Genomic DNA, 16,052 nt, shown 5'->3' with positions numbered 1-16,052 from the left:
GTGACGAACATTAATTGATTAATTAATCTCCTCCTCCTTCTGAATCTCTTATCTTCCTCTAACTCTCCACCTCATCATCTTCCCACCCCTCTCATCCATCTCAATTGCATGATCCCCCCCTATCTCCATTATTAATCTCCCCCCTTCCTTCCAATCCTAACTAATCAATCCCCCAAACCAAAAACCCACGTCATTGCCCGCACAGCAGCAGCAGCAGCACGCATGTCGTCCTCCTCCAGCTCGAGATCTGGATCTCGACCACCCCCCACAACCAGCAGCACCAACGCAACCACCCCCTCCTCCATCCAACAATCCGCCGCCTCCTACTTCTCCTACCCAGTAACCCACGTCGTCTCCGGTCTCTACCGTCGCCTCACCGACCCCCCCTCCACCAACAACAACAACAACAACAACATGCGCCGCAAAACAACCACCAATGACCCCTCCAACCCCGTCTTCACCCCCATCCGCACCGCCTCCCCCTTCCAACCTCCCCCCCTAACCCCCCTCACGCTCTCCGACCCCTCTCCGCTCCTCACCCGCTCCCTCGCCGAAGAAATCCGCCTTCTAGTCCCCCCGCGCCTCCAACTCTGCAACACCTGGCACCTAGCCTACAGTCTCGACCGCGACGGCGCCTCCCTCTCCACCCTATACGACAACTGCCGCGACATCGCATCCACCCGCAGCCCTCGCGCCGGCTACGTCCTCGTCATCAGGGATGCATCCCCCTCTTCGAACGCCGTCTTCGGCGCCTACATGACCGACCCTCCGCACCCGGACTCGCATTACTACGGCACCGGGGAGTGTTTCCTCTGGAGGGCGAGCGTGTTGCCGCCTGCTACAGCTATGCTGAGCAATTTCATCACCAATGGGGATACCGCCGGTGAGGAAGGAGGAGCAGGTGTAGAGGCCGAAGTGCTCGAGAAAGCCGGGTTACCGCTGCCTCCGAGCGCGGACACAACGAACGCGGGGCGGTCGACGACGCTGCGCCGGGGGGACGGGGAGAAGTGGCTTTCTCCTACTTCTTCTTCTACCTCTGGAGCTGCTGGAATTGGTGGTGCAAGTAGTGGAAGGACGAGTGGGACTGTCACGCCCGAGCAGATTCGCTTCAAGGCGTTTCCGTATTCCGGGGTTAATGATTACATGATGTTTTGTGAGACGGGGTTTTTGAGCTTGGGTGGGGGGTATGTTGATTCCTTTTCTTTCTCTCTGCCTCTTCTATTTTTTGTTTCATGCAATGGGCTAATCATGAAGCAGTGACGGACACTATGGTTTATGGGTCGACTCCAGTCTGGAAAAAGGTGTTAGTGCGTCGTGCCAGACTTTCGGGAATGAGCCGCTCTCGGATGAGGGCGTCAAGTTTGATATTATTGATGTGGAGGTGTGGTATGTTGGGTCTTGAGTGGGGAAGTACTGCTATATTGCCAATATCAATCTGGCTGTAATGGATTGAGGGGGATGCGTGACATGACTATTATCTGCTGGCAGAATGGTCCGTAATCATGGGTTGGTTGGGGTGGTGGTGGTGTTTTGGGACTGGATGTGCAATTGCTGGCTTGATTTGCCTACGTCGAGCTAGCTACTAGGGGTTGAGGCAGCGCTGCAATAGGTACGGGATACCTGTTGACGAGAAGCGCAACTATATACTACGTGGCCATCGGCCCAGAATGTCATCCATTAACCATCATGCAACGTCAGTCATAATTCGTAGTCGTATTATCAGCTACTAGTAAGGGTACAAATATCAATGCTTAATTCCGCAGTGCAACCGTTCGCCATCCGTTCATATCACCGTGAAAAGACATTAAACCGTTTCACAAAATATCAGTGGAAGAAGAAAATAGAAAAGTATGAGAATCCGAAACATCAAGAGGGTATGCAGCGGCGCAAAAGAACATGAAAAGTCACTCATCAGTAAGGCGAGTTGACAATCTCGTCCCTGCCTAACCGGCTGCCCCATTGGGTTCGGCGACGGGGAGTGACGGGGGGTCCGGCGATACTCTCGCGAGTGGGCTTCATCAAACTCCTCTTGGCAACCATGTTGACTTCGTTGGGCAGAGCGACAATGACGTTCTTGTCCGAGCCGAATCGGAAGTTATCCGCCATGACGTCCTCGCCGTAACGCTTGATAGTGTAGGGGTCCTTGCGTCCGGCAACGACCTTCTTCAAGCTCCAGGTAATGATGAAAGGACCAGTGGCAGTGACAATCGATGTCTCCTGGCTGTCAACACCCGTGTTGAAACGCGCCTGGGTGAAGCTGATAGGCTTCTTCGTCTCGTGCTGGAACTGGGCCACATGGGCAGGCTGCAGACCCAGACGACGAGGCTGCGGCTTGGAGTCCTTGGCGAAGGAGCGCTCGAAGCCAAGCTTGCCTTCGTTCTTGCCCTCCTTCTGCAGTGAGTCGATGAGAAGAAGGTATGTCCGGCAGGTTGCGAGCACCCAGCGGCCGTCCGCAGACACATCCAGACCGATGATCGGCTCTCCCAGAGCAGGAATATGCGTCTTGGCGTTGATTCCAAGACGGTCAAACATCCGGATATCACCCTTGTTGGAGGCGACGGCAAGGTATCCCTTCTCAGTGGTAGCCACCGAAGAGAAGTCGTTCTTGCTGGCATACTGCTTCAGGTCGGTGTCCACCAACTTGTTTCCGTCGACACGAGGGTCGATGCGGTAGAGGGCATTCTTAGATGCACCAACGAAGGTCTGTGCAGCGGTCATTTGAGAGAATTTCTAGGCAAGTCAGCAGATAGTTCACATAAAACCAGATAAAGAGGTTACTCACAGTCTCAGGAGCAAAGGTAGTGACCGGAATGTCATCGTGGACCTTCCACTCATCCACAATCTTACCATACTCCAGGTCCATCCGGTAAAGCGAGTTCGGATCGTCACCGTTCTGGAGGATCATGTTGGTGTCTTCGGCATGCAACATGACCTTCTTGGGGCTGAAGAGCTTGCCCCTGGGGGTCTCAACCTTGGAGATGTTGGTAGAGAACTCCAGGTTGTTGTCGGGAGTGTGCTTGAAGACGCCAATCTTGGAGCCACGAACGACAAATGAGCGGTCATGCTTGTAGCCGACAGCAAGTTGAGAGTTGACGTTTCCATCGTCATCCCGCGTAACGACATCATCTTGCTCCTCATCAGAGTCGTAGTGTTCGCTGCGTTGACCGTCGTAATGGTCTTCCTCCTCAATCTCCTCTTCTTCCTCCTCTTCAGCCTCGGCTTCGCGTTCCTCCGCATCCTCCATTGTGAGATCCTGGAAGGCATCCAGCACGTACTCCCGTTCTTGTTCCTTGACCTTCGTCCACTTCATCTCATTCAGCTGTTCCCACAGAGCCTGCATGAGACCCTCCTGGAACCTCTCCTCAGTCTCCTGGTCCTTGAAGCGCAGGAGCCAGGAGTAAGCCGAACCATCTTCACCGTAGGCATTGAAGATAAAAGATAGATATTCGAAATTGAAAACGGGGTTGATGTCCGCAACGACAGCCTGTCCAAGCCACTCCTTATCTTCTCCGCTGATCTGGAGCCAGTACCTCCAGTCACCAACCTCAGAAACCGTGGCAGTCACGCTGGCCGCCTGCAAAACGAACGTTCCGCTCACAAAGTCGAACAGGTGCAGCTCGGCCTTCTCCTGGGCGAGGACCTCCCTAGCTTCAGGCTGTGCTGCAGAAGGGGGAGCAACTGTGGCTTCCTCCGAGGCTGCAGGCTTGATTTGTCCCTTGGACCGCGAGTATTCGACGTCCTTCACCATGGCGGCGGTCGACTCTCCATATGTCAGTGACCGAGCAGGAGACCGTGCTGAAGAAGAGATAGGGCTTGCAGACGGGATAGGCCTCTCCTCCTGGAAAGAGAACTCTTGCAGATCTTCGCGGCTCACGTTCTGGGAGCTCCGGCGGTATGCGCGCTCGTACTGGCACTGAAGAGCGGCTAGCTCGAAGGTGGAAACCTTATCTGACGGTACAGAAGGGTCGCAGACAAACTCGAAGAGGTCGCCAACGTCGCCACTCAGGTCTCTCCAGGCCAAGATCTTTGCTCCTCCGTCGCGCACCTCGGAGCGGAAGTGCAACGCCTGATCGAGCAGGAAGACCTTTTCGTCCTTGTCGAGGCTGTCACTGCCGCCTTGTTCGTCGTCCTCTTCTCCGAGCTCCTCCTCGCCTTCCTCGTAGGCGCGCTGGATAACGAGCTGATACTGAAACTCCTGACCGGTACGTCTGATGGAGGCGGCGGCGTCCTTGAAGATGAGCTCCGAGTAGCCCTTGGGCGAGAGAGGGCGAACGAGATAGAGTTGTCCCTGAGGGATCTCGATGATAGATTCCTTGGAAGAGTCTCCGAAGAGGTACTTGCTCACTACATAAGTCCGGAGAGGATACGTCAGTATGAGAGGGGACCAATACGTGATGAAGGTGGGAGGGGAGGAAGCAGGGAAGGAGGATGAGGGGAGGAGGGGCAGATGGCGGGGTAGCAAAGCCAAAGTGAAGGCAGAGCTGCCCTTGAGGAAAAGACATCCGGGAATGGAAGGGACTTACCGTTGCGGAGCACAAACATGGCTGGAGCTGCTTTGCTGCTCAGCAACAGCAACCTTGTTTACTGAACTTTGAGATAAGGTGGGTTGCTAGGGACAGGGATTGAGGCAGATCACCAGACAACAGAGGGGACGGAAAGTAAACAGGAAAGGATGAGCCTTGGTCCGGGGGCAGAGTGAAGAAGGCCAGGGCCCAGACAGCAAGCAGAGCAAAGAGCAGGCGAGTCTCTGTGGAGCTTCTGGAAGGAAGAAACGAAAAAAAGATGGAACGGCGAAGTTGTTGTTGTTTTGGTTGCCGTCATCCATCGCTCGGTGGCAACCATGTGGCGCAGCACATGTGGCGGTGTGATTATGTCATCTCTCTACACCACTTCCATCAACAGTAAGTAGTTCTACAAATCTAGAAAGGACTATGAAGCATCACTTCCTGCTAGTAACTTCCTGCTAGTCATCGGAAAAAAAGTAGATTGGCCAGCCACTTCTTTAGTAGACAACCTGATGGCAGCTTATACCGCTGCATATATACACTATGTCCAGCAGCAAGCCCTCACTTGCTCTCCGCAGATGCCTCTGCCATCGCCTGATCAGGCTCCTCTGCAGCCTGCTGGGCCTGCTCCAACGCCTCCTCTTCTTCCTCCTCTTCTTCCTCCTCTGCATTATCCTCCTCATGCTGAGACCCCTCCGCCTCAGCTCCCGACTCCTTTAACTTCCCACCCTTCCGCTGCGGAATAACAGCCAAGAAGGCCTTCCCCCAATCCCCCAGCTCCAACCACTTGAGCATAATCTCCACGACATGATTCGTAGCCAGCACTTGTCTGGACGCCATCTGGATATAATCTCCGATAGGCAGCTTAGCCGTCTTGATCCCCTTCTCGACGGCCTGCTTATAACAAATCCCCTTGTGCCGATTCTTGTCCACCAAACCCCCAACAATATACGTACTGAACGGCTTCAACTCCGTCAACGTATGAGGACTATCACTGCTCAGATAAACCACCTCCCCCTCCTCAGGCTTCATATCCGCCTTATCAGCAAAGACTCCCTCCATCTTACCCCCGTCAGGAACAACCATCCACTCCTTCGCCTTCTCCGCCACCTCGGCGAAATCATCCGGCAGGATCCTAACCCCTTTCCAGTTCAAGTAATGTTTATTCAACTTCGTATCAAACCGCTCCTTCAACTTCTTATTGAACGACGAAAACACCAAATGCGACCGATACACCGACCGACTGTTATCCGAGTACGACCGCGTGATCTGCGACCCCAGTGAAATCCGCTCCTTCTCCAACATCAACTCGTCGTATCCGCAGTCAATGACTAGTGTAAGCGGAAGCAGCGTCGACTTGCGGAAGCGCTCCTGAGTCCGTTCGTATTGCTTCTTCAGTTCGGCTTCCGTACCGTCCAGCCGCGCCTGTTCGAACGCTGCGCGGCGGCGCTCTTTGCGCGCCTGTGCGGTTTTCTTGCGCTTTGCGAGTCGCAGATCGCGCTGCTGGTCCCATTGTTCGCGGCGGCGTTGGCGCTTCATCTCGCGCTTGGAGATCTTGGGCGCTCCATCTTCGGTGGTGGGGGCTGTGGTGCTGTCGGCGGCGGCGCCGTGGGCAGTAGTAGTAGTATCATTCTCGGACGTCATGATAGGTTGCTCGTTGTCGCCATTGTCTGTCCCAGCCGTAGCAGCCGTAGAGACATTATCAGCGACGTGCAGCGCACCGCTCATTCTGGGCTCCGAATCCTGAGACTCGTCGTGATCAAGCTTAGGAAGCTTTCTAGGCCGATCGTTGTCTTCCTCCATAACGTAGTCGGAACTCTCAATTAGCAATAATCCTTTCTCTCCCCTATCACAACAAATCCAATAAATAATCCCTTACAGAGACAAAAAAAATAATAAAGAAAGTGAACAGACAATCACCAACAGGTACAAAATCAGTGAAGCCCACACCCAGCGGCTATCCAGCTGAAGATCACCCAAAATGCCGCCCCCACCAATCAAAACCCCCTCAGCGCTCATTACCAAACCATGCATGTCTCACGTGACACAACATCCCAAGTTCCCATCCGCAACCGCATCATATCTCCCAGCACCACCCTCGATTGAAAGGCTGCGGCACCCCCTCCTCCCCTCCTCTTGTCTCGCCAGTCCTTTTTCCTCCTCAGTCATCATGCCTCAGGATATGCCCCCGCAGGGGGGCTACTTGCCCGTGCAGTACAAGGTGCGTTAAACCATACAAAACGACGTCCGATCAATCCCGTCCACGAGCAACCACACCCTACCCTGCTTTCTATTATTTCGATCCCAACGTTCAGAGGCACGAGCCAATGGCTAATTACCTATAAATGTATAGCGCAACATCCCTGCCCGTGGCTTCCGCCCCATCTACTACCTGATCGGTATGCACCTGATCATGGGCTACGGATACTACAAGCTCTTCTACGGTGTCCGTGAACAATAGTACGTTACGTCCATGCCTGCCCTCCCCCCCGAATAACCGGCAAAGGAAGAATGAATGGATATTGACAAAGGTGGGAATGAAATAGCGAACTCGCCCGTGAGAAGATGTGGGGCCGTATACACATCATGCCTCTTCTCCAGGCCGAGGAGGACCGTGACCAGGCTCGTCGCTACTTCGCCGACAAGGCTCGTGAGAAGGAACTCCTTGGCACGGACGCCAAGATCTACAACTCGGACCGGTATGTGTTCCTCTGCAATTGTGTTTGGATGATGTCGATTGGGCAAGGGAGATGCTAATCATGGTTCATTTGAGTACAGCTTCGTCCGCCCTACCTTCACTTATACCCCCAGCAAGGTCACTCAATAAGCGCTTGGAAGATTATAAAATTTTGCGTGCGTTCGATTATGTTGTCTTCTGTTTGCCCAGGTCGTTCCCTTTTTGGGACGGCGAGCGTCTTGCGCATGATCTGATTGGGGGGTTCATGTGCAGGCAAATGATGGGTTCGGAGTATTCAGTTATGGGCGTGTAGGCTGCGGTTCCGTGAGAATCAACAGGTGCACCGGGTTAGTCAAGAAGAGCTACTATTGTATGTTGTAGATATACCAAACCAAAGAGACCGGCCAGTTCCGCAATGCGTTTTCAGTGTTTTGTATTCCTTGTTTTTTTTTTTTACTTGCCAATTGGCGTCTATCAACCGCTGCTACATTAGACTATGCTGCGTCGCTGCCATGACCTCCGGAGAGGCGTCTATGTGCTTATATATGTGAGAAAAGTCAAAACCGCAAAAGGTGGCTGTGATGTCGGCGAAGGCTTGAAACCAAAGCCACCATACTATACAAGGGAAGACCTGGGTATGAGCGGCCGCCGCACCGAATCTAGGGGGAGATTTTAACCGAACAAGTCCGCGACACCGGCAAGGTCCGGGCCATCGTTGATATCGACCTTGTGGTTCTGTTGGCCCTCCATCTCACCGGTACTCATGTACCGTTCCTGTAGCGCACTCCTGGCCTTTCGGCGTTCTTCACGAGAGCCCAGAATTTTACCCTGCTCGGCAATACTCACACCTCTCAGGCCTTCCAGAAGATCCAAAATCAGCGCACGCTGCTGTCGTGCCGCGGAGGAACGTATGAGAGCAGCCTCTGCGTTGGCAACCCGTTGTTCGTCCAAGCCCGGAAGGCTGAGCATCACGGCCCGCGGGGTGGGGCTGGATGATCCATACAGAATCCAGATGGAAGCGATGAGCTGGGCAAGGTCTTTCTGCATGTCAACAAAGTAAGGTTCGTGCACAGATGTGATGCAGGCCTTGAGCACCTCAGAGGAGATAAATTCGCGGATCGTTACGGTTGTCGCGGTATCATTGGGAGGCGCGAAGTCTTGAAGGATGGAGCGAATGACGCGAGTGATGATGCTGCAGCACCGGGTATCGCGCATACGGAGGGCATGGGTGCAAAAGAGCATCACGGGCTCGAAGATCTCAGGAGAAGAGAGGACAAAATGCCGGATGGAGTCAGAGAGGGCCGGTGCCGCCTGTGGGACACTGGGATCTACGGGCTCGTCGTCGGGGTCTGAAACAGAGAGTTAGCACAGTATAGAAATCACAATGTCACTCAACTTACCCCCTCTCTGCGGGTCCAAGAGGCTTGCCACGAAGATCACGGCGGAGTATGTCAGCTGCCGTAGGATACTTTCCGATTTCATTTCATCGGTCAGATCCCCTTCCCCAAGGCCTTCCTTCTGACGTTCAATGGCGTCCCACTCGGATGTCACTTTCTTGTCGATATTTGTAAAAAGAGTGGACAGCATTGGAGGCAGGAACTGGGCCCGGAAGCGGACAGGGCAGTCATCAATCAAGCACCTTGAGATGTTAAGAAGGACGGAGAACTGATGGGAGGAAAGATGGGCGGAGTCCTTGAACAACGCCTGGGCAAGGGGGCCGGGAAGTTCTGCGAACCCATAGAAATGCTCTCGCAGTCTACTCATGCTGAACAACATGGAGTAGCAGGATTCTCTGACTGCCCGAATCTTGCCTCTTACTGAGGACGCAAATCCCTCAAGCGAGGCTTTTGAGGCCGTGATCTTGGCATAGAATTCATCCCGACTACCAGTGGAAATTCCGGCTTGCCAAAATCTATCGGTCAGGATACGCTCGACCACACCGCGCATGTCATGAGGCAAACCACCCCAGTTCTCCGGGTTGTGGAAGGCATGTGCGTTACTGTGTGTGGTTAGTCAGTTATACAGTGCTGATGGGCAGAAGGCTTACCTGACAAGCTGCAGTAGCGTTGGCAGAATTGTCGGAATAATGTCATGCCAGATATTGCAGGCCAGTTCGTAAGCCTGATCGGTTTTCTTAAGTTTGTCCGAGGAAACGGCCAACATAGTCTTGGTGCCTCTCAAAGGCAATTGCTATCCCGAAGTTAGCACTTGTTGGTGATGACTAGGGAGTGATTATTACCTGGAACTTTCTGGTCATCTCTTCCTGGATTAGCTTGCCCTCACTATCCAGAGGCACGGATGACCAGTCCTCGAGCTTGGGCGCATGTCGTGCTTGCATGTATGGACCAACACTCTGCAATCCGAGCATAACGCAAAAGCCTTCAAAGGTCGAGCTCATATTACGAAACTCTTCTTCCTGCCAAGCATTCTTTATGGGTTCCACGAAGGACACCAGGCGGGACTGACGGAGATACGGTTCGACGTTGTTTGCACGTTGCCTGCAAGGTCAGAACTAGGACGCAAGAGATGATGTTGTTGAGCCATACATGATGATGAGCAGAATCGACGTGAGCTCCATTTGGAGCTTGTCATCTACCCGGTTGGCCATACTGATCTCCTTGATTTTAGGCTCGAGTATGTCGTAGAAAGTCTGTGGACAGAATAGTTAGCAGTGCTTGGATCCATGGTGGTCTAACTTACAGCAAAGTAGTCTGCATAACGCATAGCCAACCTCCGGAGTTCATGGCTGGTCAAGCCGTGGAGTTCCTTAACGGACTCGGAGTACACTGGGTATTCCGGCTGGTCAGGTAGACGCGTCATGAGGATATACTCCAGGGCCTTGAGTGCAAAGCTAGGGGTCTTATCCAGAGCTTTGGATGAGATATCGACAACAAGCTTGATGACCCGTTGCTTGAGGATTGGATCCTGTAGGGTAACGTGAGTTGGTCATAGTGAAACATAACATCCGAGGGCAAGTCAGTCGAACCTCAAAGTTCCGCTGCATCAACTTGAAAGCCCATGCCTCTAGCATCTGTTCTAGTTCGCTCCGCTTTTGTTCCTACATTTATGTTAGCTGAATAACGATGGTTGGAGTCGTATCTCGCACGTCTTGCTGAGGCATCCGTCCATGCGCAGACACCCATTTATTGTATCCCTTCAGTGTTGCCTCAACGACTGCGAACTGCGTGTCGGCACGCATTAGGGGCATTGAGTTCTTCGAAAACGACTTGACTGATGCAGGGTTTAGCTAGCAGTCCAAATTCAGGCAAGACATACATACCACTGAAAGGCTCCACTCCGGCGTAGAGATTGTCTAGGTTGGAGTCAACTTCCGATAATATATGAAGAATGGCTTCCTGTGGTCTCTTTTGTACGATGCTCTCGATGATAGACGAGCAGTAGCGCCGGTAGTTACCAACGAATGCATGTCTTTCGGGGACAGTGTCAATATCCTCGTTGAGGAAAACAACCGTAGCATTCTCCGAATCGGACGGGAAAGATTCCCAACGAATCAATCTTTCGGTGCAGATACTCAGCAGGGAAGGCACGAGGCCAGTCACCAAGTCTGTATTTCCGATCCTCTCCGATGCGATTAACTTGGACCACACATGAAGAACGGGAATCGAAACAGTAAGACTTTGGTTCTGAATAACGCTGACTGTGAGGTGGAAAAAGAACGGAAGGTTAAGGCCCTGTACGCTTTCTAGGGCAAAAGACTTTTCCTCAAGGAAACCCGCAATATATGATATCATCTATTCATGATGCGTTAGTGTGCGCCTCCTCGTCAAGTGCGGTTTCTTTGCATACCTCAGACACTTTCTTACATATGGTATACCGTAGGTCGTCGACGTCGTCAGGCCCAACGACGGACCATTCGTAGAGTTTCTGCAGCACATTCAAGGACTCCGTTTCGTACATGACGTGGACAAGTGGTTGAAAGCCCTCGATGTCAACATTGGAACGACTATATAAGGCATGCAGGGCTTCAACCGCGGCCTAGATTGGTTAACATTAGCACGACGTGCTCCACGCACGACCTTCACAGGTTGGGCGGAGACTTACCATCAACACATATTCGTCATCACAAGTGAATGCCCTGGCAATTGAAGGAACGCAATTGGCAGAGAGAATTGCCTTGGGGATTGACCATGCAAGGACGGACTTAAGAGTCGCGAGAGCTTTAAGGGCCGAGTCTTTTGCTTGCTTCGAGTTTTGGATGTTCCCGATACAATCGGCTAGGAACCCACAGATGCGCGAAAGCCAACCTTCCGGGCCACAGCGCAGGTCAATACTGTCCTTTTTGGGGTGAATCTCCTCGAAGACAGACAGGGGAGTGCAGATCTCCACCAGAGCCCGATTGAGATCCGTGCCGCGCAGGGAAGAAACGGTGTCTTCACGGTAGAAGATGTCTTCGGACAGGGTCTCCAGAATCGACAGGACTAAATCCTTGTGAACAAGACTAGCATTCCAGAACTGAACGAGGGTAGCGTCCATGTCGTTCCAGTCCAAGCCCCAGCTCCGTTTGGCGACTTCGGCCCATAATTGGGTGATTTTGTTGCGGATATACGGGGGATCTTCTGGCCGTACCGATTCGGCCAGCTTGAGGACCAGACCCCTAAGTGCATCGATCTGTTCTGAAGCCTCAAAGGAGGTGTGACGCAAGACGTGATCTAGCAGACCCAAGCCGAAGTAGCGAACCAAGGGGTTGCTCTGTTCGGGGGAAGCGAGCAGGAAACCATTACGAGCAGCAGATTTGCTTTCTTTCTGGGCCTCAACAAAGGTCAAGGCCTCCCTGCGCAGCTCATTTGTCGAGGAGGGGCTATGGATGAGCTCAAGGGCACGGATGATGTCGGCCATGCGGCCCTCCGATAGATCTGCCTCGGCCGCCATGGATAGGATCTGACGGAACTAGTGCCGCCGGGGGACGAGTGAACGATAAGTATAGCGGAATAGGTTTAATTCAAGACTTTTTCCAGTGGCAGCACCAATGCCGGCATGATCTAGGCCCTTGCAAAGCCTTGGTCACTCTTCCCGATGAGAGAGAGATCCGTCGTTGCGGGTCAGGTAGGACTGCGTTGGGCAAATAACAAACGCTGCCGCAATCAGCCTTCCAGAAAAGGTGGGCGACACACGGCAACCGCCTCCGAGGCAGTTGCGGCTCGGCGGTGCAGTGGTGTTCTGGAATGAATGGGGGATGCGGTTTCTGCCTAATGAAAGGGTTTATAAAGAGGGGGGAACGACGGGGAAACTAGGAATGTTCCGAGTACGGAATTGAGGAATTGCTTCTCTCCTCTTGGTGCTTGTTGAGTTGAAGGGGAACGGGGAAACCCGAGTCTATCACGTCCGATGGTTGGACGGGGGGGAGGGAAGAAGACTGCAAGAGTGGGATAGGAAGTAAGTTGCAGCAGTAGTAAGAAAAGTACCTTAAGGGAAGAAGAGGATCGGGAACAACAATAGAATGATGAACCATAATCAATCATAAATAGCTCACTGTGAATTTTCCACGCGCCGCTGCTCCAATCACCACACCGACTAGGCGGTCAGGGAGGGGCTTGCACCACTCACAGCACGCCCTGCTCTTCACCGCTTCCCGGGGTTGGCCTTATCGATAAGGCCCGGATCAGCCCTGGAACTTCCCCTCTCCGTCGGCATACAGAAAAGGAGAGTTTATTTACCCCTTAAACAATAGGCGGCTTGTTCCCTACTCAGTAACCATGACTGCAACCTACGTTGATATATTCTATGACAGGATATATAGGAGACAGGCAAAATAATTACCGTACTTAGAATAATACGTATGACCCATAAACTATAGTATGACCGAAACTCCACCCAAACATCTGAGAAAATATAGTTTGTCGTCTCAAATGCTATACTAGGACGCAACAGCGATGGTCCAGCCATCTACATCACCGTGCAACCCCCTTTCTGACACTGCTCAAGATAGCTCAGATCATCCGCCGACACACTGCTCAAGTCGCCGGGTTTCCGCTTCACACCTTGGATCTTGATATCCTGCTCCCCTTCCATGTGCCACCAGCGGAGTCGTTGCACCTTGATCGAGTTGATCTCCGTGTAGTCGATACTCCATTCTCCACTGCTGACCGAAACCACAGTTTGTGTATCCGGGAAGTGAAACTCGGGCAAGTATATCTCCGTTGCCACCTCATCTCCCAGAATCCGCTTGCTGCCGACCAGGGATAGGGTGAACGTGCAGTTACGAAGGTCAAAAAGATACTTCGAGACATCCCCATAGGTGTAGATTGGGCTGGGACGAATGAATGCCTCTCCGGCTCGGAAGCCCAATTTGTCTGCATTGGACTGGGTGTATTCTGATGTGATGGACGGGGTGGCCAGTGCATCCTTCAAATTACCGGGTCCAACCTGATGGTGCTCTGGGTTGCCCTGACTTTCCGAGTAGGCGGGTGAATGAGGGTCGGGGTCCGTTCGGGACTCACCCTCCAGTGCCAGAAGCTTGCCACTTGGCAGCTCCAGATCATCGAGAGAGTAGATTGACAGATCTTCGCCGTTCCAGTTGTCGCCCCACTCGTGGTTGTTCTATGAAACAATAAAAGTATCTTGTTAGACAAAATTCCTCTTCGAGACAGTCAGGCGGCAATGCTTACCGTGGTGGTGTAGAGCCACAGCGTGAAGCCATTGCCCGTGCTTCCTTCTAGAGCAAAGTGATTCGCATCCATCGCACTGACTTGGCTGTTATAATCGCCGGTTTTGTAGGCATGTTTGTCGTCCATGTCATAGGGAATACCAATCTCCGTGAAAATCAACGGATGGTTCCCCATGTACGTGAGACTTTCATCACGGAGGAATTTTAGTTGGTCGCGCAAGCAATTCCGAATGGCTGTCTCTCCGATCTTGACGGCAAATGCCGGAGTCAAATACTTCCCTCGAAGAACACCGATCACATCCACATTGTATAGCCGATTCCTGTGGCTGTCAGCACCATGGAATGTGTACGTTTAAGTAGTTACCTACCAATGCTTCGTCAGGAGCGTCAGTCCATCGTAATAATGCACCGCATGGATCATGTTAGGATCATCATCGGCTGTTCCCTTCAAGTCCGGGGGTATTTCCATAACCGGCGGTTGGCACAACATGATGGCCCCCGGCCACACGCTTCGGAGAGCATCCCTGTAAGCCCGATAGTGTTCCATAAAATACGTATTGGTGAACCTATCATAATTTAGGGGTTCTCCGGTCTGCGGCACCTTTGAGAAGTAATCTTTCTGGAGAAGTTGGTCCGTCGATGGATCCCAAACCCCATGCTGGGCCCAAAGACACTCGCCTAATTTCCAATCGGGATCGCGCTTCCAGCCGTATTTGTGGTCGTCATGATCAGCTGGCAGCCATGCAGATTCACCCTCAGGGTCTACAAGTTCTCTGCCAGTCTGGTGAGGGCCGAAGCTGCCAAAATTCCATGTTGTTTGCTCGCATGCCCGTCCCGAGCCAGTAAGCATGGCTTGGAAAGCAGTGGGAGATGTGCCGAGCTGAAGTTGTTGCTCCGGTGGGATCACGGATATGTCCTGTACTCCAATGAGTCCGCGATGGGGCTCATTCATGCTCTCCCACCCGATAACAACGTCATTCTCGATGTCGCCAGCCTCATGAATCTTCTGGGCGAAATATCGACACGCTGCAATGAAGTGGCCTTGCAGATAGTCCTGTATGTTCATGCCGTTGATTATCGCTTTCGGAGCAAAGTCCCGACCTCCCCAAAACAAGGTAAACATTGTCTGACAGACAAGACGGGTGTAGTTCGTACTCCAGATCATTTTAGGGAATTCAGCCGGGACATCATACGTATTTTGAACAAGGGCAGCTTCGGTCTTCTTGAACGTCCGCGGGTTCAAGCCTGCCGCGTATAGTGTCCAGGCTGGCGCACCGGAGCCTCCTGATAGTCTAGACCACTGGGCTTGTTCAGCAACGGCTCATACCACCAAGCAAGCATAAGGACTGGGAACATACCACATCCTGATGAGGATCTAGGAACACATAGAGTTGGTACTGCTTGGCGATACGCAGGACCTCAATAGTGAATGCTATCCATTCATCATCGTACTTTCCGGGCCCTTCATGTTCAATCGCTTCCCATGTGAAGATGTATCGCAAAGTATTGTAACCCCATTTGCGTAGCCTGGCAAAGTGTGTATGAGCGTCGTCAAGGGAGAAAGGGCGACCGACGAAGGAAACGTTATCGGCGTCGAAGAAGTTATCGGAGATGTAGGACGGTGTATCAGGGTTCTTAGGGTATTTGCATTCGCCAGCAACGTTTATTCCTCTTAGTGTAATTTCTCTATTGTGCGAGTCCTTGAAAGTCCGACCATCAATGCGGAGTCGTAGAGGGCCCATGATTGCCAGTGGCAAGGTAGGTAGTAGGCGACAACGGCGTTGACGCTCCGGATCAGATAAAAGGGGTGTAGACACAGACGGCCGCAACCTCTCGGAGAATATCTAGCACAGCCTAAAGCAACGAGACAGGTCGGGTGACAGACAGGTTATTCTGGGAGATGAGAGTCAGTCAGTACGGTGTACAGCAGGACAGCCGGGGGCCCGAATGAGGTGTCGATCGGGGATCCGCGCTAACCTTGCAGGAGCAAGCTGTCCAACCATCAAAGGCAGACTCAACGAGAGTGAAGACAAATGTAAAACATGAAGAAATGCATCTATTAAATACGACGCGAATCCTGCTCAGCAAAAATCCCCCCTGGCGCCTGGAGAATCCGCTATCAAAGGTAGAGTGAATCGAGGATCACTGCGGAGAGAGTATCACGGGTGATTGGAGATAACGGGAAGCGACCGGGCCTCTGACGTACCATACGAATATACGATCCGTACCCGCTTGGGCTTCCCCA

General features: G+C 52.6%; 6 protein-coding genes across 6 annotated transcripts; 2 read left to right on the top strand and 4 right to left on the bottom strand.

The window, feature by feature from the left end:
- The first annotated feature begins 75 nt into the window (after window positions 1-75).
- Window positions 76-1,683, top strand: BO88DRAFT_396306 (putative oxidative stress response protein Oxr1). Its single transcript, XM_025705233.1, has 2 exons — window positions 76-1,184; window positions 1,258-1,683. Exons 1-2 carry the CDS (start codon window positions 223-225, stop codon window positions 1,400-1,402), a joined length of 1,107 nt encoding a protein of 368 aa, XP_025558887.1. The 5' UTR covers window positions 76-222; the 3' UTR covers window positions 1,403-1,683.
- Window positions 1,682-4,781, bottom strand: BO88DRAFT_408031 (uncharacterized protein). Its single transcript, XM_025707603.1, has 3 exons — window positions 4,524-4,781; window positions 2,783-4,344; window positions 1,682-2,730 (listed from the first exon to the last, which is right to left on the bottom strand). The coding sequence occupies exons 1-3, from the start codon at window positions 4,540-4,542 to the stop codon at window positions 1,912-1,914; spliced, it is 2,400 nt and encodes a 799-aa protein (XP_025558886.1). The 5' UTR covers window positions 4,543-4,781; the 3' UTR covers window positions 1,682-1,911.
- Window positions 4,782-4,949: 168 nt separating this feature from the next.
- Window positions 4,950-6,429, bottom strand: trm10 (tRNA (guanine(9)-N(1))-methyltransferase). Its single transcript, XM_025707602.1, has one exon. The coding sequence runs from the start codon at window positions 6,306-6,308 to the stop codon at window positions 5,067-5,069; it is 1,242 nt and encodes a 413-aa protein (XP_025558885.1). The 5' UTR covers window positions 6,309-6,429; the 3' UTR covers window positions 4,950-5,066.
- Window positions 6,430-6,576: 147 nt separating this feature from the next.
- BO88DRAFT_151226 (putative NADH-ubiquinone oxidoreductase subunit GRIM-19) lies at window positions 6,577-7,619 on the top strand. Its single transcript, XM_025701520.1, has 5 exons — window positions 6,577-6,726; window positions 6,859-6,965; window positions 7,052-7,204; window positions 7,284-7,358; window positions 7,456-7,619. The coding sequence occupies exons 1-4, from the start codon at window positions 6,676-6,678 to the stop codon at window positions 7,330-7,332; spliced, it is 360 nt and encodes a 119-aa protein (XP_025558884.1). The 5' UTR covers window positions 6,577-6,675; the 3' UTR covers window positions 7,333-7,358; window positions 7,456-7,619.
- Window positions 7,620-7,674: 55 nt separating this feature from the next.
- Window positions 7,675-12,230, bottom strand: BO88DRAFT_151230 (karyopherin MSN5). Its single transcript, XM_025701521.1, has 11 exons — window positions 11,245-12,230; window positions 10,990-11,178; window positions 10,463-10,934; window positions 10,289-10,413; window positions 10,169-10,240; window positions 9,883-10,107; window positions 9,729-9,832; window positions 9,422-9,680; window positions 9,230-9,372; window positions 8,583-9,181; window positions 7,675-8,531 (listed from the first exon to the last, which is right to left on the bottom strand). Exons 1-11 carry the CDS (start codon window positions 12,070-12,072, stop codon window positions 7,855-7,857), a joined length of 3,693 nt encoding a protein of 1,230 aa, XP_025558883.1. The 5' UTR covers window positions 12,073-12,230; the 3' UTR covers window positions 7,675-7,854.
- Window positions 12,231-12,937: 707 nt separating this feature from the next.
- On the bottom strand, window positions 12,938-15,952 carry BO88DRAFT_408028 (sterylglucosidase 1). Its single transcript, XM_025707601.1, has 5 exons — window positions 15,785-15,952; window positions 15,166-15,700; window positions 14,176-15,107; window positions 13,809-14,127; window positions 12,938-13,740 (listed from the first exon to the last, which is right to left on the bottom strand). The coding sequence occupies exons 2-5, from the start codon at window positions 15,547-15,549 to the stop codon at window positions 13,087-13,089; spliced, it is 2,289 nt and encodes a 762-aa protein (XP_025558882.1). The 5' UTR covers window positions 15,550-15,700; window positions 15,785-15,952; the 3' UTR covers window positions 12,938-13,086.
- Window positions 15,953-16,052: the final 100 nt, after the last annotated feature.

The sequence above is a fragment of the Aspergillus vadensis genome, assembly GCF_003184925.1.
Source record: "Aspergillus vadensis CBS 113365 unplaced genomic scaffold BO88scaffold_27, whole genome shotgun sequence".
NCBI lineage: Eukaryota > Fungi > Ascomycota > Eurotiomycetes > Eurotiales > Aspergillaceae > Aspergillus > Aspergillus vadensis.
Note: the sequence above shows the minus strand (reverse complement) of the source record. Positions and strands in the feature narration are given on the sequence as shown.